Source organism: Phyllobates terribilis, unplaced genomic scaffold (assembly GCF_046119375.1).
Source record: "Phyllobates terribilis strain yellow unplaced genomic scaffold, ASM4611937v1 Scaffold_5__5_contigs__length_657084704, whole genome shotgun sequence".
Taxonomy (NCBI): domain Eukaryota; kingdom Metazoa; phylum Chordata; class Amphibia; order Anura; family Dendrobatidae; genus Phyllobates; species Phyllobates terribilis.
The window spans coordinates 200,423,577-200,450,023 of record NW_027362765.1 but is presented as its reverse complement, the minus strand read 5'-3'; the positions used below and the strand labels follow the sequence as shown (position 1 = coordinate 200,450,023).

Genomic DNA, 26,447 nt, shown 5'->3' with positions numbered 1-26,447 from the left:
TTTTCTGCTGGTGTCGAGCACATCAGCCAGACCTCTTTTAACAAGGACACTTGGGGAATCATGGTGAACATGCACTTCTCGTGTTATTTCCCTTATTCAGTACTGGGTCCTGTATACATGAGTTCCATGTACAGGTGCAGAGCCTGATAGGCGACATAGAAATTACCTGCACCCTTGTATGAGCGGAGATGGCTGCGATCTCCTTTACTGGAGAAGATGGTGTGAAGCTACAGGGAGTTTCTTTAGTTTGGACTGGTTAAACATATTTTTATAAGGTTTCCCTGCTGAAATAGGTTAGTTCAAATGAAGTTTAGGGCTTAGCTCAGACAGACTTTGAAATAATTTTTTGCACGTCAGTAGAAGTGGAAAGCACACGTTTCTCAGCAAAGATAGTCCATTAAGGAACTCAAAAAGGGTTTTCTGAAGTTCTGTGTTTGGAAGCACCTGATGATTGAGGATTTGGGCCAGCGACTTGGTTGTGCCACTGGCCCGAACTGTGCACACGCCAATGCTGCAAGCAGATGGAGTCTAGTCCCAGCTTCAGAGTGGCGTTTACCAGCTTTGTGCTCCTTGCCTTGGAGACTGGCCATCTCTGGTAGACTGTAGAGGTGGCCAATATACTTGGGAATTAATAATCCCCACCCCCATATTCTGTTTTTACAAGAATTCTGCAATTTTGTCCATTTGTAGAAGATGAGACAACCCTTTCAATGGGCATCTATATCTAGGTTTATGGTTTCTATTCTGAGATCAGTGTAAAGCTATGTTCCCACGATCAGTATTTAGCGAGTGTTTGATGTTGCAGATTTATGTAGCATTTCTGCACCCATTAGGTTACTTGTTTATTTTTTCATTGCTTTTTTTTTAGTGGGTTGTTTTTTGTTTTTTTTCATGTGCCATGTTTTAACTAAAGCGGCTTTGTTTTTTATTCTTCCTGGTATTCAGCTGTGATAAAACTTTGATAGTCGAGTGGTTTACATGAGTTTTTTTACATTACGTATTTTCCGCATCTAATGCCAATTTTTGAGGAAAATGTGCACATAAAACGTAGCGTACCCGTAAGAAGTTAACGCGTTGCTGATTTCAAGCGCATACTGCAGGTCAGTTTACACAGCCTAAAAAAAAAAGCAGTGGGCATGAGATTTCTACAAAACCCATTGCTTGAACTGTGAGAAGATTATTTTTTTTTTTCTTCCAATGCAGAGTCAAAAACTCATCATGGAAACTTAAAGTGCACCTGTCAGCAGGATTGTGCTCAGTAAACGACATATCCTGTCAGGTGGGCGACACTACACTGATTAAAATGATACCTTGGTTGATGAAATCCGTACTGATGTTCTTGTGTAATCTTTATTTTAAGTTTTAAGATAATGTGATTCTGGTGCTTCGGGGCAGGACTTTTGGGCAGGGCTTTGTGGTGCTCTGCTTATATATTCACCTGTATGCCTTCTGACAGGTCACTGTGCCTTTACTGACCTGCCTCCTATTTTACATACATGCATATAGTATTGTGGGTTTCTAAAAAAAAAAAAAAAAAAAAATTCATCCATCAAAATGGCGTCGCTATTGCACAGGAGTCGGCGCCATTTTGATGGATGAAAATTTTTTTTAAGAAACCCACAATACTATATGCAGTATGTAAAATAGGAGGCAGGTCACTGAAGGCACACAGATGAATATATAAGCAGAGCACCACAAAGCCCTGACCACAAGTCCTGCCCCGAAGCACCAGAATCTCATGATCTCAAAACTGAAAATAGTGCAAAATCCTGCTGCCAGGTGCGCTTTAACCTAAAATAGGGTTTGAAGCTGAGATTCAAGCTGTCACTTACTGGCTCCATGCTCTAGTTTTAATAAAAATCACTGTTTTATCTGCGGCAGCTCTTCTAGTCCTCTCATGGACAAGCTCTGTATAACCTTGCCCATGCCATTAATTGGCAGATTTCTGCCCACACTGCGCACATGCAGGAAGCTGTCAATCAATGATGTGAGACCGGGATAGCTGGAGCTCATATTTTATCCGCTGTATAAGTATTGAACACATCACCAATTTTCGAAGTAAATTTATTTCTAAAGGTGCTGTTGACATGAAATTCTCACCCGATGTCGGTAACAACCCATCCAATCCACACAGGCTAAGAAATCAAACCACAGATGTCCTTAAATTGTGTAATAATGAGAAATGACACAGGGAAAAAGTATTGAACACACTTGCTGAAATGTAATAATTCGTACAAAAGCCTTTGTTGGCGATGACCACTGCAAGACGCCTCATGCATGGAGAAACTAGTCACATGAAATGTGTTACAAGGAAAAAATGAGAACCTGTAAAAAACAAATAAAGATAGCGAAGGAGGAAACAGAGAAACGTATTGCTAGGGAAAGTAGATCAAATCCCAAACTGTTCTTTACGTATATAAATAGTAAAAGGATTAAATCGGATAATATTGGACCGATAAAAAGTGAGGAAGGCAAAATCATAGAGAAAGATGAGGATAAAGCTAATCTATTAAATAATTTTTTTTAGACAACTTTCACAAAGGAAATCGAACTAACAGGAGAAATGAGAAGTGACGAGCTTAATCCTCCACTAAGTATGACAAATCTAACCCAAGCTGGGGTACAGAAACGCCTCAGTAACATTAAAATAAACAAATCACCAGGACCTGATGGCATACACCCACGGGTACTAAGGGAACTAAGTAATGTGATAGACAGACCGTTATATCTTATATTTAAGGACTCTGTTGAGACTAGGTCTGTACCACTTGATTGGCGACAGGCGAATGTAGTGCCAATATTCAAAAAGGGAGCGAAAAGTGACGCCGGAAACTATCGGCCGGTGAGTCTGACGTCCGTTGTGGGCAAAATTTTTGAAACCTTCATTAAAGAGGCAATTACGGAGCATCTTGATGCTAATAATCTTTTAATCCCGAACCAACATGGATTCATGAGGAATCGCTCCTGCCAAACAAACCTGATTGACTTCTACGAGGAGGTTAGCTCTCGAGTAGATCAGGGGGAACCAGTGGATGTCGTGTATCTCGACTTCTCAAAAGCGTTCGATAGCGTGCCACATAATAGGTTGGTATACAAAATGAGAATGATGGGGCTGGGGGAAAATGTCTGCAAGTGGGTAGCAAACTGGCTAAGGGATAGAAGGCAGAGGGTGGTTATAAATGGAATATACTCAGATTGGGTAAGCGTCACTAGTGGGGTACCACAGGGGTCTGTACTAGGCCCAATGTTATTTAATATCTTTATTAACGACATAGTCAACGGGATAAATAGTAAAATGTCAATATTTGCAGATGACACAAAGTTATGTAAAACAATTAATACAAAAGAGGACAGTGCAGACCTACAGAGGGATTTGGATAAGCTGGGTATGTGGAGCATTAAATGGCAAATGAGGTTTAACGAGGAGAAATGTAAGGTCATACATATGGGAAGGAAAAATGGAAGTCACCAGTACTCACTGAATGGGAAATCATTGGGGAATTCAGAGATGGAGAAGGACTTGGGCATCTTGATTGATAGCAAACTAAATTGGAGTGCCCAAAGTCAGGCCGCTGCTGTAAGGGCAAACAGGGTAATGGGATGTATCAGAAGAGGTATAGCTGCAAAGGATGAGAACATTGTTCTTCCACTGTACAAAGCACTGGTCAGACCACACTTGGAATACTGTGCTCAGTTATGGGCCCCAATATATAGAAAGGATATAAATGAGCTTGAAAAGGTACAAAGGAGGGCAACAAAATTAATAAAGGGAATGGAGGGACTGCAATACCCAGAGAGGTTGGCAAAACTAGGACTATTCAGCTTGGAAAAGAGAAGGTTGAGGGGGGACATAATAAATGTGTACAAATATGTTAGGGGACAGTATAGAGATCTTGCCCGGGATTTGTTCAAAAGGAGGGATATTACGGTAACAAAGACTGGAAGAGAAAAGGTTTCAGCACCAGCATAGGAAGGGGTTCTTTACGGTAAGAGCAGTGAGAATATGGAATTCACTGAGTGAGGAGACGGTAATGTCGGATTCACTACACCAGTTCAAGCGGGGACTGGATGCATTTCTAGATACCAGGCAGATTTCAGCATATACTTAAAAATAAAATAGTAGGTTGATACAGGGATTTATTCTGACTGCTGGTTTCAGAGTCGGGAGGGAATTTTTCCTCAGGTGAAGGTTGGCTAAATCATTTGGGGTTTTTGCCCTCCTCTGGATCAACTTTAGCAATTACAGAACTAACAGGTCGAACTTGATGGACGCAAGTCTTTATTCGGCTTTACAAACTATGACTATGAATTGCTCAGGTTTCATTTTGGCCCATTGTTCCACACACTCTACAAATCCTGCTTGTTCTGTGGGCTCCTCCTATGAACTCTGAACTTTAGTTCCTTCCATACATTTTCTATTGGATTCAGGTCAGGTGATTGGCTGAGACATTCTAGCAGCTTTATTTTCTGTCTCTGAAGTCAATTGAGAGTTTTCTTGGCTGTGTGTTTGGGATCATTGTCTTGCTGAAATGTCCACCCTCGTTTCATCTTCATCATCCTGTTAGAAGGCAGCAGATTTTTATCAAGAATGTCTCTGTACATTTGTCCATTCATCCTTGCTTGAAATTATATTAAGTTTACTAGTGCCGTATGCTGAAAAACAGCCCCACACCATTATGTTCCCATGTCCAAACTTCACTGTTGGTATGGTGTTTTGGGGTGATATGCAGTGCCTTTTGGCCTCCAAACATGGTGCATGTTATGGCGTCCAAAGAGTTAAATTTTGGCCTCATCCAACCAGATTATACTGTACCAGTATTACACAGGCTTGTCTAAATGTTGTCGAGCAAACTTTAAAATCGCTTGAACATGCTGAACAAAAAACAATAGTTTTGCGGGATGAGAGTGCATACAGGTCATGGAGGTTGAGTGCACTACTTATTGTTTTCTTTGAAACCATTGTACCTGCTGATCCCAGGTCTTTCTGTAGCTCTCCACATGTGGACCTTGGCTCTTGGATAACTGTTCTGCTAATTCTTTTCACTCCTCTGAGTGTAAACAGTGCTCACTGGAACCTTCAGTAGTTTAGAAATTTCTTCTGTAACCAATTCCATCAGTATGTTTTGCAACAATAAGATTGCAAAGGTCTTGAGACAGCTCATTTGGTTTTACCCATCATAAGATGTTTCTTGTGTGGCCCCTTGGTAATGACACCTTTTTATAGGCCATCAGTTGAACCAGCTGTTACTATATTTCACTAAGTGATAGAATTGCTTTCTAATTACTGATAGCTTTCAGCTGGTGTCATGACTGTCCATGGATTTTTGCACCTTTCTTCATGTGTTCAATACTTTCTAATTATTACACACAGCTTAATTTATGGCCATCTATAGTTTGATTTCTTTGCCTGTGTGGATTGGATGGGTTGTTACTGACATCTGGTGAAAACTTCATGTCAAGAGAACCCTTAGAAATATATTTACTTAGGAAATAGGTGACGTGTTCAATTGTCAGTAGGACAGACCAGCATAACCTACCGGTCTTAAAAAAAACAAAACAAAATCCTGCTGACCCTACCAAGCTGAACTAATACTTTCCATATTCAGAAGGAATGTCCGTTCTTGCTCCCTTGTTTGTGCATGTACATGCTCTTTGGTAGGTTGATGTAGTTAGCACTATTTTAAAGGCATCTTGTCAGCAGGTTGTCTTATAGTGTAAGTGGTTTAACGTTGATCTGTCACCAGATTTCTAAATTAAAACTGAATACATTATTACATAGGTTTTTTTTTTTTTCTCTCCAGGGTTTTAAAATAATAAACTCCTGCATTGCTGACTAATCTCTCCCCTCTCCTCCACTGTTGGCTGTTGGCCTTTGACGGGCTGCAGCAGTGACATCGCAACTACAGCATATGTGACTTCAGGCAATAACTGGGTTCAGCAGCGCTGCGGATTTAGGCTGCATGAGTTGCTGAGTCCAGTGATTGGCTGCAGTGGTCATGTGCTTTGTAGTTGTGATGTCACCACTGTAGCCCGTCAACAAACACCAAGAGTAGTGCTGGAGAGCAGGAGTTAGTGAGTATTGGTGATGGGTGCAAGTGCTTGTTACTCAAGTTTGCCTAGCGTGCTCGGGTATACACAGAGTGACCCATTCGAGTCCCCGCGGCCGCTTGTTTTGCAGTTGTTGGACAGCCACCAAACATGCAGGGTTTGCCTGACAAACCCAGGTAGGGAACTCTAACATGTCACTCAAGCACCTGCGATACTCTGTGCGTACCCGAGCACCCTAGGCAAACTTGAATGACGAGCGCTTCCACTCATTGCTAGTGAGTGTAGATAATTTCATTATTTTTATCTACAACAGTGTTTCCCAATCTCCAGTCCTCACAGCCCCCAATAGGTAATTTTTCAGGATTTCCTTAGTATTGTACAAGTGGTGGAAATATCATCAAGATATCAGGAGTTCTCTCACCTGTGCAATGCTAAGGAAATCCTGAAAACATGACCTGTGGGGGACCGTGAGGACTGCAGCTTGGAAAATGCTGATCTACAGCAAGCCGATGGTTAAAAAATGTATAGATGGAAATTCCCTTTTTAAAATTTAGCACTTTGAGTCCAGATGAAGAATGGAAAGAAGTGTAAGTGTGTAGTCTTTCCCTGCCCATCTAGTGTGAGATCTCAGCAGCAGCAGGGAAGAGACCTAAGAGTGTAACCTCAGTCTCCAACTGATTACTCCTCAATCATAAGGGATTATACAGATATTCTGACATGGGTTGTCAAGGTAAGTATACCAGTCTCATCGGGTTTCTGAGATCTGTTTTATAATGTGTGCAGTTTGTGATGTGAAATCTGATGACAGATCCGCTTTAAGAACATTTTACCGTTTGTAAATTAAGACCATTTCATAGACCATTTGAAACGTCCTATTTGAGTATTGTATTGAGGAGTGAACGGAGAAATATAATTCTTTCTTAGTGACTTTTACTAACCTTTTTGTCTTGTGTATTTGTACTCTATTCTTGCCGCAAAGCTATTGTAGTTACTCTTGGAGGCATTCAGCTTTCAGAATCTCTATGTACTTCTTTTAGGCCGGGTTCATTTACAGATGCTCAGTATGGTTAAGGAATACTTTAACCTATAAGGAAGAGTATTCCCTGTAGTTTTATTTATACATTTTTTTTTATTATTATTAAAGAACCCGAAAATTTCAATACAATTTTTTTTTTTTTTCTTTTTCTGTCCTTTTTGTATCTCTCGAGAAGAGTACCCCACACACAAGCGTTCTGCTCAGCCGAACGTTCATGTGTTTTCAAAGGGGAGAGAGGAAAAATCTACTGCCAGACTCCCCTTGGGGCCCCCATGCACATTAAGCCTAACGTCAGCCGAATCCTCTGATATCGATGGGTTCAGCCTACCGTCTGTGTATGGAGGTCCCCGAAAGATCATTGTTGGAGATAAGGATCCAGCATGTCCAATTTCGGAATACCGATCCTTGTGTGTTCTGAAATAAGCTGCTGCCAGAAATGTCTGGCACCATCTCTTTCAGAAAACACGAGCACTCCTGTGTATGGGCAAGGCAGCTTTCTAAAGTCATTACATCGGCTTATCTTCCCTGAAAACAAAAGAATTTGACATTAAAACTCTACTGCCCAATCCTTCTCTCCTTTGACATCATGGGTCAAGATAAAGCCTGGTGGCCCTCATACATATCAAATGATGGGGCCACGCCTCCAAATTATCTGCTGTAAAGGACCTTCTTTTAATGTATATCAGGGCCTAAAGTGAGGAATGAAAATTCCTTCTGGTCTTGCATTAGCATCAGACTATTAAGGATTTATGTACTTCTATATGAACTCTGTTTGAACCCGACCTTAAAGCCTCCCCTCCCCCCAGCTTAGAGAATAAATAATGATCGACAGAGCCGCTCTTTAGTTGCCTTTTCTGTTTTTAGCTTCTATTCCTTTTTGATTTTAATTTCCTACATTTTTACTTTTATTTTATTTTTTTGTATTTTTTTTTGTATTTTATTTTATTTTTTGTTTTTATTTTATTTTTTGTTTCTTGTTTTGTTATGTCCTTGCAGTAACAAATACTTTGAAGAAGCCAGATGATCCAGCTGCCAAAGCTGTGACCTTGGAACTGGACGCCAACAGGTTTAAATGCAAAATTTTGGATTGCTCCAAATCCTTTCGCAAAGCCAAATTGCTGCATTATCATATGAAGTATTTCCATGGAGTTGAAAAGGCAGAGCAGGATCTGGTGCCTATGACCAGGCATATGCAGACGAGAGGCTCTTTAGCTCATGAAAAGAACAGCCAGCAAACGTCAAAAAGGAGGCGCACCACGTCTGGCTCTTTGCGTAAGACCGTTCGTCTATATGTCCTTTGGCTCTTGTAGACTGTAGTGTTCTTTTAGTCATGTCCTATGTTTTACCCGATCACGGTTGAGACATTAATCAGTCCCTGCCTTAGATGTTTTACCTCTTGTAGTGAGTGTTGATTATTTTTCTTTCCTCTCGTTTCTCTTGCTTGATTTTGACTACAAAAATGACTGTATACTGTAAAGGCACTTCTCAAAATGGAGCCACCCTAGCAATCTGATGAGGTTTTCTCACGCCAGCTGCAGCTGGCAACACATTGCCTGCAGCTGAACTATATTATTACACTGCGCTCAATGTAATGTAATAACGTACTTACTGGCTATGATGCTAGTGAGTACAGCACGTGACCACGAAGGGCAGCAAAATGTTTATCGGGTGACATGATCTTTTGCATAGCGCAAAAGATTATCGTTTGCGGCGGTGAATCGTCCTGTGTAAGCCTCGCCCGTACTGCCGAGAACCATTGCAGCCTTTGTGCACCTGGCTATCTATTAAAGATGGCTCCGTACGCAACGTTTACTTAGTCTGCCGGTATAAACTGGCTGGTATGTGATCGCCGATCGGTAAAGGTTTACTGCTCGGCTGTCAGATCATGCCACTGGTCGGTTAGCTTTTTGGCTGAACTACAGCAGTCTCCAGTATACTCCCATTCTAAATTATCTGAGTATTTTCAATGCAGAACATAGAGAAAAGCAACCTGGTGCGGTGTCAAATATGTATTTTGGATGTGGCCTGCTGTCATGCCTTTTTTTTTTTTATTCTTTTTTGGGGTTGGATGGGGGGGGGGGTGTGACAAGGAAGTGGACAACCGTGTATATTGAGTAATGTCTCACATAGGGTTTAATACAATTACATTTTTGGAAATTTACTCTCTGTTCCATTCGCATCTGAATATAAAAGCGCCAAGTGCTGGGTGATAAAAAATCGCATTGCACTCTGACCAATGTTATTTAATGAGGCAGGGTTCATCTGCGAGTTTTTCCTCAGCTGGAATTGGGCTGAGGGAAAAAATCTTAGCATGCTGCATATGGCCGCGTAAAACGGCTGAGACTCCCCAGTGTGAGGGGGAAAAAAACTGCATATGCCGTCCAATTTTTACACCCACATCTCAAAGAAACCACGAAATGTCATCAGCCAAGTACAGTAAACTCACAGCCAGAACCCTCCGAATAGATAGAATGGCTACAGTGGGGAAAATAAGTATTTGATACACTGCTGATTTTTCATGTTTCTCCACCTACAAAGAATGGAGAGGTCTGTAATTTTTATTGTAGGTACACTTCACCTGTGAGAGACAGAATCTAAAAAAATCCAGAAAATCACATTGTATGATTTTTACATAATTAGCATTTTATTGCATTAAATAAGTAATGTGATACAATGGAAAAACAGACCTTAATATTTGGTACAGAAACCTTTGTTTGCAATTACAGAGGTCAGATGTTTCCTGTAGTTCTTCACCAAGTTTTCACACACTGCAGAAGGGATTTTGGCCCACTCCTCCATACAGATCTTCTCCAGATCTTTCAGGTTTTGGGGCTGTCTCTGGTCAACATTGAGTTTCAGCTCCCTCCAAAGATTCTGTATTGGGTTCAGGTCTGGAGACTGGCTAGGCCCCTCCAGGACCTTGAAATGCTTCTTATGGAGCCACTCCTTAGTTGCCCTGGCTGTGTGTTTCTGGCCATTGTGATGCTGGAAGACCCAGCCACGACCCATCTTCAATGCTCTTACTGAGGGACGAAGGTTGTTGGCCAAAATCTCGCTATACATGACCCCATCTATCCTCCCTTCTATACGGTGCAGTCGTCCTGTCCCCTTTGCAGAAAAGCACCCCAAAAGTATAATGCAGGATTTTAAGCCATGACCGCGTAGTGTGTTACTAACAGTAATGTTTGAGACTGTGGTCCCAGCTCTCTTCAGGTCATTGACCAGGTCCTCCCATGTAGTTCTTGGCTGATTCCTGACCTTTCTCAGAATCATCTTTTACCCATGAGACAAGATCTTGCATGGAGCCCCAGACCGAGGAAAATTGACAGTCATCTTGTGTTTCTTCCATTTTCTAATTGTGCCAGCAGTTGTTGCCTTCTCACCAAGCTGCTTGTCTATTGTCATATAGCCAATCCCAGTGTGTCTACAATTTTTTGTCCCTGGTGTCCTTAGACAGCTCTTTGGTCTTGGCCATGGTGGAGAAGTTGGAGTGTGATTGATCGAGTGTGTGGACAGTGTCTTTTATACAGGTAATGAGTGTAGAGTAGGAGTGCTTCTTAAAGAAAAACTAACAGGTCTGTGAGAACCAAAATTCTTGCTGGTTGGTAGGTGCTCAATACTTATTTTGTGCAATAAAATGTAATTTAATTATTTAAAAATCATACAATGTGATTTTCCTTTTTTTTTTTTTTTTTTTTTTTAAGATTCTGTCTCTCAGGTGAAGTGTACCTATGATAAAAATTACAGACTTCTCCATTCTTTCTAGGTGGGAAAACTTGCAAAATCTGCAGTGTATCAAATACTTATTCTCCCCACTGTAGATGTATCCTGTAGGTATATAAATTTACAAGCCCTAGCACGCACTATATGGCCCTATGCCCACAATACGGCCTGGTCCCAGCTCTGCCCCACCTCTTACCAGAAGGCAATCTGTTGGATGGTAATACAGTTTAAGGACGTCCTCGTCTGCCTTGAATGAACTCTGGTGAGACTGTTCCATATTATTTTTCATTTTAACATAAATAACCATCCAACTACCTTCTTTATAGAGGCATAAAATTGTCATATTGACTAAACCGTGTATGTATGTGTGTGTGTGTATATATGTGTGTATATGTATATTTTGATTTGTTCTTTATCCACCGCTGTGTTCTAAAAAGAATCAAAACCTGTAAAATCAGGAACCTTTGTGTTTTTATTAATGTGGGGGAGTGGTTTTTCAAATAAACTATTTTTTGTATGACTGACCTGCTTGGCACTTTTTTTTTTAAATTGAAGATCCAGGGATAGTGTTGAGGAGGGTTTTTTTTCGTCCACCTTAGGCTGTGTGCCCACGATGCGTTTTTTAAGCGATTCCGCTGCGGCAAAAAAAAACGTTTAAACGCATGGTAGAAGGTCTGCCATGTTCCCCAATGATAATCCGCATGTGCTGTGCACATGCTGCGGAAATTTCCGCTGCGGGTTATCATTGCGGAAAAAAACGTAGCACTACCAATTATTTTGCAGAAGCGCTGCGTTTTCACCGCCATTGACTTGCATTGGAACACTTGGATTCCGCATCACTGCATCTGTAGATGGGGAGTCCAAGCGTTTCAATGTGCGGATGGTACCCGGGGCTGGAGGACAGGAGACTCTCCTCCAGACCCGGGTACCATAGAACCTGTGAAAAAAAGAATAAAATAAAAAATTAAATATTATATTTACCTTCTGATGGCCCCCGGTCTCCTTGTCCTCCCTTGCCGGCAGCTCGCGGTGGACTGAAGGACCTGCGCTGATAGTCATGTGTCGGCTGGTCCTTCAGTGTAGTGTACCGCGAGCTGCCGGCAAGCCAGGACGGAGCGCAGCAAGACTGCGGGGGCCACCAGAACGTAAGTATATATATTTTTTTATTATTTTGTACCATTCTTTCGGTCACAGTATATAAATCCATGCCGTTTGCATGGATTTATAGTGTGACCAAGTTGTCAAGCACTTTCCAAGTGATGCTAAAATCGCTTGGCAAGCGCTTGTCAACCCGCATGTGAAGAACGCTTCACTTCCGCATGTCCCTGGCAGGAAAACGCATGTACAATCCGCATGCGTTTTTTCTGCCAGGGAGATGCAGAAATGCTCAGGAAAAAACCCGGAGCATTTCTGCATCGTGGGCACATAGCCAAATAGTGTTTTTTCTGTCTTTTTATTTTTGATTACTGGGTTAGTAATGGGGGTGTCTGATAGACACCTCTCCAATACTAACTCCAGGGCTTGATGCTAGCTGTGATTTTTTTTTTTTTTGACAAATCACAGCTGATGTCAACCCCAACTACCATTACCCTGATTGCCGATTACCCTGGTGCAGTGGCAAAGTGCCAGAATTGGTGCATCTCATGTGATGCGCCACACTTCATTTAATGAAGTGAGATATTTGGGGCTTAGATACCCCCACACTTAATGTTTGTGTTTTTTGTTTTGTTTTTTTTGCTAGCGGTCATTTGAAAACCCCCTCCCCCTCCAACCCCCCACACCCCCACACCAACCTGAAAAACCTATAAAGAGAGAAGTTAAAATGAGACCCTTTCCCACGTTCACAAATTTATCAGAAAACAAAAAATTCCCATGCAGGTCTGACATAGTCCATGGTGTTCCCACGACGATCCCCGAATCAGACGTCGAAATGCTATAGAGCCTCGTTCAGAGAACAAAGCTCCATAGGCTATAGTAGGAGCCACTCCAGGTCCTGGTGGGCTGTGATGAGCGGTGACATCAGTAACTACACCACTAAGTTGCAGAGCCCCACTGCCTTCTGAGACCCAGCGACTCTGATAAGCGGCGTAGCTACCGACGTCACCTCTGTTAAGAGCCGTGGGAGCCGTCGATTCTGATGAGCGGTGACTCTCAGTAACTACACCGCTCATCAGAGTTGCCAAGTTGCTGTTCAGAAGCACAGGGCGTTTGGGAGCGCAGCGGGAACTGGCGATTCTGATGAGCGGTGACGTCAGTAGGCGAGAAAATTACACACGCCTGACAGTCACCTGATACACTCTGGCTGAGAATCTGCATTATTTTATATACGCAGATGTGAACGAACCTTAATACAGTATTTTCCCAAATCTGTCCTTAAGGAACCTCAGTAGTCCATATCTTAAGCATTTCCCATAAAGATGCATGCTATAAAATATTCAATTTGGCAGAACTAATTAAAATATTGTAAAATATATTAAATGGTTATTCCAGTGTAGAAAAATGATCCGCTATCCACACAATAGTGGAGGTCCCATACACACTTCTCATCTGCTGAGTGCTCCTGCAAGGGGTTAATCTATCTTCACTCACTTAGTGTTGCACTCCCTTCCACTAGGGCTCCAAATTCATACCTCCAACACAGTCCACACACCCGATACACAACACTACTCGTCAAACAAATTGGGTGAGGAGTCCCCAAAATACCCACTTCTCGCTAGCAAAAAATTCTAAACATTCTCAGGCTGTGGATTCTTTAGACCATACAAGGTCCAAAAGTATTAACGTTTCAGGCTTTAATATCCAAAAGTACAGTGCTTACAAGAAAAATGTGTAAAACAAGACCAAATAAGGTGACATACATATATGCGCAGAGACTCAGTTCGAAACTCGAACCATGGCATAATAAAGCCATCCACAACCTGTCTCCTCTATACATCTGTGACCTAGTCTCCCGGTACTTACCTGCACGCAACCTCCGATCCTCACAAGATCACCTTCTCTACTCCCCTCTTATCTCCTCTTCCCACAATCTCATACAAGATTTCTCCCGTGCATCCCCCCTACTCTGGAACTGTCTACCCCAACATATCAGACTCTCGCCTACCATGGAAACCTTCAAAAGGAACCTGAAGACCCACCTCTTCCAACAAGCCCACAACCTGCTGTAACCACCGCTGCACCATACAGCTGCACGACCAGCTCTACCCTCACCTACTGTATCCTCACCCATCCATTGTAGATTGTGAGCCTTCACAGGCAGGGTCCTCTCTCCTGTACCAGTTGCTGACTCGTTTTTGTTCAAATTATTGTACTTGTTGTTTGCTATGTATACCCCTTTTAAACATGTAAAGCGCCATGGAATTAATGGCGCTATAATAATAAAATGCAAAACGGTTGTAAAGTAAAAGGGAGAAATAACAGAAAATATCTAAAGATTTCAGATGTTCCTCTGTTTACCTGAGGGTAGAATAACTATGGAGCACACTCCAGCCCATCTGAACCCCCTCCAATGTGAACACCTCTCAATTGTCCAAATCCTCCTTTTTATATCCCCAGTTCTAGGCTCAGGTTTTCAGGACCAACTTATTTTTCAGGTCTATATATGGACAGTGTTAATAATGGGAAAGGACAATTAATATTAAATAGTTGAATTTTCTTCTACCCCACTATAATATCCTTTACTATACTATAGAGAAACCTATTCAGTTTGGATAATATATGTCCATACGCCCATCCTTTTTTGAAGCTTCTACCAACCAGACTAGGTGTTCAGAATGACACTCGCTCTACTCCAAGAGATAACCTACCTCCGATCTGGTTCCTGCTGATCCCGCAATGAAAGTTGAGTTTTTATGGTCCTTTTGTACAAAATCAACCATATTAATGTCAGACTTATGTCCTTTAAATTAAAATTTCCCCTATAGGTGATAATTAGTAGATTGCAGAGCTTTCCAATGGTTGACAGGACATGATAATTGAATGGAGTGCTCTTCCACTTCAAAGTCTATGGCACTGCACCAAGGGGCTGCACTCGGCTGTGATGGTCAGTCACATTGCCAATAAGTAGAGCAGCTGGGCACGTGCACATTTGCCCATTCCATTTAAGCCCTCCAGTCTGAGGGGTTCCTAGTGGAGGAATTCACACCGATTGAAGGAATTAACCCTCAAACTCAATGTGGAGATACCTATTCACTGGATAGCTGAGGCTGTTACCTTTTAAGTTCTCAGTGGTGTTGGCTTTTCTGGAGGGCAGGTTTGGGGAACCTGTAGTTTATTGGATTGTTACAGATCCCAGTGACATTTACTAGTTATTTGCTGCCCAGTATTCTAGATTGTCATACGGACAGTGCTATCCAGTATTAGTTAGCAAAAACAACATTACTGCTAACGTTAGACCCTGAATCATGGAGCTGGCCATTAATACAATATTGGCTGCTGTTTGTACCACCGGTGTGGCCTGTTCTTACAGCATGCATGTTTGTCAGTAATCGCATATGAATCATTTTATTCCAGATCTCATTTTTACAATGCATGTTTTTGTTCTTTTTCTTTGATCTTGAATAGATTTCTAGTGATACGTGGTTCCATCAACCATCTTCAGCAATACATTTTTTTCTTTCTGCCATTGGATTAAATGGTGGCACAGTTTGGTGGCTATTGGTATTAGTCAGACTCTGATTTGGTCTATTGGTTACGATTTTAAGCACTTTGCCTGACGGTCTCAACCCTGGTTTGAGTATATTAAAGCATGATTGATGTTTGTTTTGTCTGTTGTCCTATCTTAGTCCCGTCTATGAATTTGTTTGTCGCTTTTCCTTGTGGTTTATGTCAAACTTTTATTGATGCATCTATGGCTTCTTTAGACCCCCCACTTCAGATTTCTCTACGGAGTTCTCCCCATCATGGGAAAGACTTAATTTGTGAGAAGAGACGGCATTCAAGCCCTGCAACAAATAGCTCAAACGTCCAAAGACCCACACTCAAAGAGAAGAGCAAAGAAAATCAAATTCAGAAGACTTGTCACCGGCCAGAGAAGAGTTCAGACAACGGTAAGGATCATTACTTCCTTTTTTCCAAAACCTCTGAACAGTTCTGCAACTTTTTTTTTTTTATTTAAGACCAAAAGCAGTTTTATAGTTTAATGTATCTAAAATAAGACTTTACACTTTTTTTTTTTATCTGATCCTGCAGTCTTTTTTTTTTTTTAAAACCTCTTTCATAAATGTTTACTTTATCTTATTAAAGGGGACCTGACTGCTGACACATGCTGCTCGTGGATCGGGCAGCTTGTATCAGATGCTGACTACATGATTCCCTGCATGTATAGGGAGAGACCTGTCACTCCAGGGCTGTGTCCAACTAATCTTCTGTGAGTTTCGCTCCCCAGTGGCTGTTAGTGTGCTTTCCTCTAAAATGCCTCATTATTTCAGAGTCAAACGTACATGTCTGAAATCATGCAGACAGTGTCTGATACATGCTGCTCGTGGGTCTGGCAGTATAATCAGCTGTCAGGTTCCCTTTAAATTAAGACCATCTGTAAATTTGCTTCTTTTTTTACTGTAGTTGCATTGGAGCAATACAAACTTTGGTATCTGTGTTGTGTGTTATTCTGTATTGTCTTTTTTATTGTCTGTACAATTCCCCTCCTAAATGTAAAGTGCTGCAGAATATGTTGGCGCTATAGAAATAAAATGTATTATTATTATTGGAGATGCCATGGTGATAGGCTTGATGTCCCAGGGAAATCTGCAGGCAGTTACCTCCACTGATAAATAGCTATCCTTGTAGTACATGGATTGATTGTGGCTTCCAGATGAGCCACTGGGTATTGGCACCCATAGGGAATTTTGAACAGGGCATTCATCCAATCCATAGGACACCTGATAATTTACTGACCGATAAGTGCACGACTATCACTCAGCTTTAACTGTGCATTTTAGAGCTCCGTTCAGGGAGTGGTGGTGGTCCCAGCAATCCGCAAATCAACACCTATCCTGTAGATAGGCGTTGCCTTACCAAGTTATCAAGACTGGTGTAGCTTAAGCTTGTGTAATGCCAGTCTTTACTCATTAGGAGGCTCCCGCCACTTAATTTGGCGCCTCTGGTAAGTGTAGCGTGCTTCTGTGCGCTACACCAAAAAGGTTACTCCGATCAAAGACTGGAGTAGCATTTCATGCTTAAAAAATGGCAGCATATTTAATTCAATGGGTACGTAGCCATAACCCCGCCCTTTCCCCAGCTTTGCTTATTTCGGTGGAGCTGATCGAAAGTGGCGTGAAAACGGTAAAAGTTGCAACATTTTTGCAGAACTCCTCGTTGTGCAAAAAAAATTACTTTTCGAAGCTTTTACTCCACTTTTGTGGCGTAAAGGCATTGATCAATTGACCTCGTATTTTTCACATTTTTATATTTTGTTTTGGCCTATGTTAAATGCATATACTGGGAGCAATTGTCTGAGGACTCTTTTCTCCCTGTTTGATAATATTTTGGGGTCATCCTGAGCATATGAAAAAGCAAATGTAGATTTCAATATATTGCCCAAACTTCCCTACAATTTTGAATAACTTTCAATCCTTATCTACAGTTAAGGACAATGTAAAAGAGAAGTTTAAAGACCTTTTGAGCCTTAAATCAAAGAAAAAGAAAAAAAAGAAGAAAAGGACAAAGTCAGGTAATTTTGTTTAAATTTACTTTGTAGTTAGGGAACATTGATTGACATGTGGGGTGTTTTATTCATATACTAGATTATCGTTTATTTCCTGCAAATAACAGAAGTGGATCCACCATAGAAAAATAAGACCACCACCTTTTCTTCCAAAAACAGTTATTGGATGACACTAAGGGCTGTCATTACCATACCCATGGGGTTTGTAAGGGAACATCTATTTCCACTTAATAGCCAAGGTAATTTAAAGAAACAAAAGCTTAAATGGATAGTACAAGCTTGGGGTTCAAGTCTGCAGTCAGTCACTGTCAGATTGCAGCCTTGTGAATCCTCAGTGCGTACACTGCTCGCTGTCAGGAGTCTCTGATGCCAGAGTGATTTGCGTACATGTGGTCACGATCAAAGCCTTTATGTCACGAATTTTTTGTGCAACTAGGAGTTGCACGAAAATTTTTTTGCACCTTTTTATCACTGCACTTTTTAAATCCATTCGACCAAAATAGGCAGAGCTGGGGGAGGGGCAGGGTCTTGGCTACACCTCCATCAAATTAATAAAGTCCGCCAGCATTTTCTATGCATGAAATACTTCTCCAGTCTCTGATTGGAGTAACCTTTCTAGTGCAGCTCACGGAGGCGCGCTCCACTTACCAGAGGCATCAAATTAAGTGGCGTGTACCTCCTTATGAATTTGGCGCCGTGTACTGTCAAGAATGGCGAAGCACGAGCTTGCGCTTCCCCAGTCTTTATGAATCGGTCCCAAAGTCTGCACCTGTTTAATTTCTGAAAGGAAAAAAAAAGTAGAGCGATTTTTGTCCTGGTCTAGCAAACCCGCTTTCAGATTCTTCAATAAAGAATTAAAGGGGTCTTACCAGCTTGGCAAGTTACCTACTATCCATAGGGTAGGTTGTTAAATTGCTGTTTGCTGACAGTCTGACCGATGGGACCACCACCGATCCCAAGAACGGGGAACGGGGCTCTAAAATGCCCAGTTAGAGCTGAGTGACGGTCGTGCCGACTAGACGGAATGTGGATGGAAGTATGCAAATCGTATTCTTGCAGTCACATGTCTGTCAGCTTCCAGCACCGGAGAATCCGGACATCCAGCTTTTTGCACTGTGAGGAATCACAAGTCTGCAGTCACATAGTGGGTACTTCTGGCCACATTCTAGCTATACTTTTCCAGTCCTTGCTCAATTCTCTTGTATTGAGTGAGGCCACACACTTCTAGTCTGCACGTGATCGCATGCAAAATGCACCAGCAGGGGAGAATCCTGACCATGCGCACTGTGAAGATTCACAAGGCTGCAGTCACACAGTGTGAATGCAGGCTAGAACCCAGAGACTGGACAACCCCATTAAAGGACCATTCATTTGTGTTTTTAGTTTTTGTTCAATATTTTATTTCAGCATTTGTATTTGTCATGTCTGTTCAGTTTGTGCATTAAACTGGTTGCCGTCTTCTGTTGTTTTTCCAGTGCTATTCCGATCCCTCTCCTCCATCTTGTGACCGCAGCTTGCCAGATCACACTGTGGACTGTTACTAAATTTCTTAATGTAAATTTGAGAGCCCCATTGTAAGTTTTGTGGTCTTAACGTAAAGACACTGTCTTCCGGTCACAAATCATGTGCTGAAGTGAGCTGGCTAGCCAAAATACAGTCACGATGTCCAGGAGAGGGACTGGAGCAGTGCCGAAAATGGCAGAAGACTGATCAGTAAGTAATTTTAATGCACACACTGAACATACTTTACTGATGGCTCACAGGTGGTGAAATAAGATAACAATTGATTGGTACTCTTCTATATTTTTATGAATTTAAGGACAAAATTATTTTCATCATCAGGACTTTCATTTAAAATAAAGCCATTACCAAAATGCTGGATTTATTTGCAAATTGTACTTGGGTTTCTTACTCTTTGCCACCAAACATAATGAACAGAACCTAGAAGGATAGACTGTTAGATCTCACGTCTGCTGTGCCCGCTTCATCTTCTTTACACTTACTGCATGACTTGTTCTTTGTTGGCACATTTTTACACTGGCGTCTGACTATTTTTTTCCACTCCTCTGTCGTTACTGTAGAACTATCTGGAAGTGAAGAAAATGTTGATATTTCAAAGACGCTGTCACCCAAAAAAACAAGCCCGATAAAGATTGGTGCAGATTATAAAATTTCTTGTTCCATAAAAACCTCCGATCATGTGAAGCGCAGAGAAACAACCAGGCTAAGTGGTAAGTAACTGTGAGCTGGATAGTATTGAAAAGGCTGCATTCACACTCACATTTTTTGGACACGTTTTTATGAAAAATCAAGGTTTTGTGTGAATTCATCCAAGAATGATGAAAACCTGTTTTGCGGGTGTTAATTAGGGGACATGGGAACTATGGGGTTTGTCTGCTGCACCCTGAAAGGTGGACACCAAGGCCACGGCCCCACTATTAGTATTTGGTCAGTATTCGGTCAATGTTTTTTCTCAGGAGGTGAGGAACAATCAGAGAAAAGGTATAATAGAAACAAGTCACCAATTCTGCATTTATCACCCACTCCTGGTTTTGGCTCTCAGTGCAATGTGTAGTACATGGTTGTAACTTAGTTTTCGGTTTGAACAGATGAGGAGACACTAAGTGATTCCTGCACAGAAAGTCTGCTTTGGAGCGATGACGACGATTACAATGAAGAAATCGATGTCACAAATGCTGAGGATGATGAAGCAGAGTGTGAAATTGTTCGCTGCATGTGTGAGGTGCAGGAAGAAAATGACTTCATGATTCAGGTAGAATTTGGAGATGTGATTCAAAATATTGTCTACACACACACATTTATGCCAAGGAGGCATTGAAAGTGTGTATCTCACAGATTTTTTCCGCACACAAACTAAAACTATGGTTTTGTATCCTATTTTATATATACTGCTCAAAAAAAAATAATAAAGGGAACACTAAAATACCACATCCTAGATATCACTGAATGAAATATTCCAGTTGTAAATCTTCATTATGTAGTGGAATGCATTAAGAACAATAGAACATAAAAATGATCAATGTAAATCAAAACTAATAGCCCATGGAGGTCTGTATTTGGAATAATGCTCAAAATCAAAGTGGAAAATCAAATTACAGGCTGATCCAACTTCAGTGGAAATGCCTCAAGACAAGGAAATTATACTCCGTATTGTGTGTGGCCTCCACGTGCCTGTATGACCTCCCTACAACGCCTGGGCATGCTCCTAATGAGGTTGCGGATGGTCTCCTGTGGGATCTCCTCCCAGACATGGACTAAAGCATCCGCCAACTCCTGGACAGTCTGTGGTGCAACGTGACATTGGTGGATGGAGCGAGACATGATGCCCCAGATGTGATCAATCGGATTCAGGTCTGGGGAACGGGCGGGCCAGTCCATAGCTTCAATGCCTTCATCTTGCAGGAACTGCTGACACACTCCAGCCACATGAGGTCTGGCATTGTCCTGCATTAGGAGGAACCCAGGGCCTACCGCACCAGGGCGCCAGTGGTGACTTTGCCAATCCTGGCGTTGTGGCAAATGCCAAGCGTCCTGCAAGGTGTTGGGCTGTAAGCACAACGCCCACATGTTGAGCCCTCATACCACCCTCATGGAGTCTGTTTCTGACAGTTTGAGCAGACACATGGATGTTAGTGGCCTGCTGGAGGTCATTTTGCCGGGCTCTGGCACTTTATAGTGGTTGTCTTGCTAATTGCCTATCATTTCTACCAGTTGTCTGTTCCATTTGCACAACAGCAGGAGAAATTGATTCACAATCTGTGTCGCTTCATAACTGGACAGGTAGATTTCACAGAAGTGTGATTGACTTGGAGTTGCATTGTGTTGTTTAAGTATTCCCTTTATTTTTTGAGCAGAGTAGAAACAGTGTAACTGGATCTGACCTTAGGCACCAGCTAGTGTATTAGGTCACCTTGCTAGAGGAAGCAGTACATCTTTTTAGCTATAAATTAATCCACCACAAATAACGCCTTCCTCTAAGTGGGGAATCACATTGCAGTTTGTCATTCATTCATATGGATCTAGGTATGGCATAGACGGAATTAAAGCAGTTTTCTGCCTTCTGGAAATGGACAGCCCAGCGGATTGCTCCACCTTCCCACCACTCCTTCCCCAATTGATTTGCAGTTATCCCTGGCGCAGAATTTTGAAAGACTCATATTCGCCAAAGTTAAAACCGTATATCGACCTGCTACTCTTAATAAGCAGTCTTATAGGTTAGAACTAGAGTTTTCTACTAATTTTCTTCCATACATTTCGGCAGTGTGAAGAATGCCTATGCTGGCAACATGGAGTTTGTATGGGGTTATTAGAAGACACTGTACCTGAAAAATACACTTGCTATGTCTGCCAGGATCCACCAGGTACTTTTTTTGTTTATGGGTTGTTTGTTTTTTTTGTTTTGTTTTTTAAGTTTACATTTAAAGAACTTGTCAGCTGGATTTTATACTGCAAGCTAATGGTATATATGTAAGTTCCTTTATTGATGTAAGTAAATCCTGACCTACCTTTTGTACAAATCTTTTTTTCATAGTTGAAATTGTAAGATAATGATGTGCAAGGGAGTGGGCCCTACACTTACAGCTCTCATGCTTAGCTGCCTTTTTCCTGTCCGCTGCCTGCCTTCCCTCCTTTCTGACGAGTCCCTAAAACAGGAGTGACCTGTCAGTCAAAGACTAAGTGGGCGGGGAATAGGGAGAGGCAGAAGCACTGTCAGTGCAGTACCTGCACCCTGCTCTTGCAGCTCACTAGAATATAGTTTCAACTATGGATTTTTCTAAAACCTCAAAACTGATTTCTACAAGGAAATTGTTAAGATTTACCAGGCATTAAAACACCTCTACATACATGCTGTTAGTTTGGGGTATAAAATTCTGATGACCAGTTCTCTTAAGTGCATTTTATCATTGCTACCTATTCTAAAAAAATTCCGTAGCACTTTAACATTTTTCCCATCGGCAATATAAAACTATCTTGGGATTGGAAATTCCTTACATTTTCTCAGTGTGTATGTGACTTTTACACCGTAAATTGACAATATACAGTTCTTCATGGTGCAGGAATGTACAATAAATGTTTTTCTAAATATATTGCCTAGTAGATTCTACAGTACAGGTTTTATCATCTTGCTTCCTTTTTCATTTTCTCCAGACTGTTCCATCATCACCCGGATAATTGGACTGCATTAGGGGAGTCTGTCAGCAGGTTTTTGCTACCTCATCTGAGAGCAGCATAATGTAGGGAAAGAGACCCTGATTCCAGAGATGTATCACTTAGTTCACTGGGTGCAGCAGTTGTGATACAATCAGAGTTTTTAGATATAGCAGAGCACAGAAAGCTAATACACCACAGCTTTCTGTGTGTATTGACAGGATGCTAATTAGTGCTGGGGCCAAGGTTAGGTAAAGATGCATACAAGCATCTAGTCAGGCAGTGCTAATCTCCTGCTTCTTAAACACTTATTGTATTGAAACTGCACATTGCCTAATAAATGACACATCACTGTAATCAGTGTCTCAGCCCCTACCTCATGCTGCCCTCAGATTACATGGCAAAAACCTGCTGACTGATTCCTTTTAATTGAGTCATGATTTATTGAGTATTTTTTTATTTTAGTTTTCCGTTTGTAAGGTTTCTTTTTTTTTTCTTTTTCCTGCTTCTAGGACAACGTGTGAGTCTAAAATACTGGTACGATAAAGAGTGGCTGAATGAAGGTCATATGCACGGATTATCATTTCTAGAGGAAAACTACTCCCATCAAAATGCAAAGAAGATTGTGGCAACACATCAGCTCTTAGGAGATGTGCAGCGTGTGATTGAGGTCCTGCATGGATTGCAGCTGAAGATGAGCATATTACAGTAAGTACATACCACCAGTACATTAGAAGACTAAATACTGCTTGTTTATTATAGAGATTTTAGAGAAATACAGGACAGCACTTTATTATAAGCGTATGTTCACGCTTGGAATATTTGTGCCAGAAATTTCTACAAGTGTCTCATTCATTTAAAATTCGCTTATCTGTGCACATGTATGGAAAGCATTTTTCAGTTGCAGAAATCTCTCTGGATTTTTTTTTGTGTGAATATGTGCTAGTGGTTTAATATGGATTGATCTCCTTTAGTATTATTCACCAATGTTATATTGGTGACAGACCAGCCTCCTTTGAACTACGTGGTATTGTCTACACTAGAGGTCTGCGTCCTGTGGCACTCCCGCCCTTGGCCTTAGTTTCACAATGGATGGGGTGCTGCAGGTTGCTGCCCCCTGGTCAATCAATGTTTATTAATCCCCATCTGTTGCACTAAATGCCCCTGGCACTAACTTTTTTGCAGTCATCATATTATACAGCACTGTGTACTTACAATTGCTCATTTTGCCTTTCTATCCAGTTAATTATTTTTTTCTCTGCTCTATGTAGAAGCAGGAAGTCTCTTGTCCCTGCATAAATCATTCCCCTCTGCAACTTCTGACCCAGTTGCTCCCTCCTCCCTTCTGCCAGGGACTTTTGCAGTGACTTATGACTCATACAGGGAAAATTGATTTCATGTTAATACATAGAGCTTAGAAGGATTCAGCTAGTGGTTTTTTAATCTCGTGAGGTCATAGACCTAATGGAAAAGAGAATAATTAGCTGGGTAGAAAGGTAAAATGAGCAATTGTAAGTACACAGTGCTATATAATATGATGATTGCAATGTACTAAGAGGATAAAAACTTTGATTGGAGGAGTGCTTCGTTAAAAAAAAAATTCACTGCCATCATCAGTACTCCAAATGAGTTCTCATATCAATGCAGGAAAATAGACTAGTAAAAATCAGGGGTTTGACAGCCATTTGAGTGCAAAGTGTTTTGCATAACTTGTTTAATTTGCCATGCTGGTCAAAAAGTGGACCAAATTAGCTTAGTTACTTAAAATTGCAAAATGCTTGTAAGAACAAGCAATTTTATAAGTTTGCCATTTTTAAAAAAAATTCTCTCCGCTCTTAAGATCGGGAGGATTTGTAATCCTTTAGTTTAGTGTTTGTTGCCTAGGTCATCGGCTACCTCTGCAGTCTATCATCGCTGTCCAGTCACCTAGATCTCTTTTCTGTAGAGCTTGCAAGTGCTGCTTTGATGCTGTACCTGCGTTCTCCTGATGCTGCAGAGGCAAAGTTGCCTTAACTTGCAGCATTGGAGAGCACAGCGTTCAGGCCAGTGGTACAGTCATGACACTGGTCTGAACGATCACTCATGAGGAGGGTGAGGAGCTGTAATCCTCAAGACAGAACATGAGGCAAACAATAAGTCTAGGGAATCTGTTAGCAAGTTTTCGCTCTGCAATTTGAGTACAGCATGATGATTGAGCAAACACGCTGATTACAGTGATGTTGCTTACTGGGTTGTGATTTGCTGTTTCAATACTATCAGTGTTTTATCAGCAGGAGATTATCACTACAGGACAAGCTGAGCACCCCCACCACTGATTAGCAGCTTTGTGTCAATATACAAACTGCACAAAAAGCTACCAGTGATGTGGGCGGGTTACACAGGACTCAACATTCTGAGCTCTGCTAAATCTGCAGCAGAGAAAAAGGGTCTGTGCCCTAACATCACCCTGCTTTGGGAAAAAACTGCTGACAGATTCCCTTTACATTAGAGGAGAGATAGATAGATAGATCTCAGTGATGCATAGTTATTATAAAATGTCATGTCTTGACCTTAAAATTCCCCGCAGGAGAGGTTAAATTTATGATTTTAGTGGAAGTGTTCCCTAATTTTTTCAAACATGCATTGGTTAAAGGGTATCTGTCATGTTATATATGCAGTCCAATCTGTGGACATCATGGTGTAGAGAAGATGAGTAGAATGACAGGTTTGTTGAGAAAAATTCAGTATAACTTGTATTTCATTCTTTAAAATCCCAGGTATCTGTATACATGAGTCCTGTAGGCGGTCTTACCAGTGATTGACAGCTATCTCCACATGCAGTCACACAGGGAAGGGTGTCAATCACTGAATTAGGACTGGCCACTGGACTCGTATCCATACAAACACCAGGGATTTCTATTAATAAAACTCAAGTTTCACTGAAACTTTTTCCACAAAAATATGTATCAATCTGAGCAGCTCCTCCAGCTCTAGGATGGCCTGCAGATGAGAGAGCACTTTTACCATAATAGGTTCTCTTTTAAGATTCAGAATTCATCCCTTATCCATAGTATTCTGTCCTGTCCTGAGAGTGGGGCTCTGAAATGCCTCATCTGAATGGGATGGTGGCCGGACATGTACAACTCTGCACATTCTGTTACTCCTGGTGAGAAGAGTACATCTCTATTTTTTCCGGCAGTCCCATGGAGAATGAGTGGAGAAAGTGATGTACATATCTGGCCACTGCCCTGTTCAGACTGGGCTCTTTAACCCCTTAAGCCCCGCGGGTGGTTTGCACGTTAATGACCGGGCCAATTTTTACAATTCTGACCACTGTCACTTTATGAGGTAATTACTCTCGAACGCTTCAACGGATCCCCCTGATTCTGAGATTGTTTTTTCGTGACATATTGTACTTCATGATTGTGGAAAAATTTATTCGATATCACTTGTGTTTATTTGTGAAAAAAACGGAAATTTGGCGAAAATTTTGAAAATTTTGCAATTTTCAAAATTTGAATTTTTAAGCCCTGAAATCAGAGAGATATGTCACACAAAAGAGTTAATAAATAACATTTCCCACATGTCTACTTTACATCAGCACAATTTTGGAACCAAAATTTTTTTTTGTTAGGGCGCTATAAGGGTTAAAAGTTGACCAGCGATTTCTCATTTTTCCAACAAAATTTACAAAACCATTTTTTTAGGGACCACATCACATTTGAAGTCACTTTGAGAGGTCTTTATGACAGAAAATACCCAAAAGTGACACCATTCTAAAAACTGCACCCCTCAAGGTGCTCAAAACCACATTCAAGAACTTTATTA

General features: G+C 41.3%; 1 protein-coding gene across 7 annotated transcripts in view; it reads left to right on the top strand.

Annotated features, from left to right (window-relative positions):
- The window catches only part of PHF20 (PHD finger protein 20), an 85,972-nt gene that overhangs the window by 42,923 nt on the left and 16,602 nt on the right, over positions 1–26,447 (top strand). For 5 of the 7 annotated variants that reach the window (XM_073683696.1, XM_073683695.1, XM_073683693.1 and 2 more), the window contains 7 exons: positions 8,081–8,356; positions 15,670–15,855; positions 17,391–17,477; positions 19,553–19,702; positions 20,081–20,244; positions 21,754–21,853; positions 23,153–23,348. In XM_073683696.1, coding sequence (XP_073539797.1) covers positions 8,081–8,356; positions 15,670–15,855; positions 17,391–17,477; positions 19,553–19,702; positions 20,081–20,244; positions 21,754–21,853; positions 23,153–23,348 — 1,159 coding nt within the window. The remainder of the gene's footprint in view (positions 1–8,080; positions 8,357–15,669; positions 15,856–17,390; positions 17,478–19,552; positions 19,703–20,080; positions 20,245–21,753; positions 21,854–23,152; positions 23,349–26,447) is intronic. The other 2 variants (XM_073683699.1, XM_073683700.1) reach the window with 2 other exon arrangements.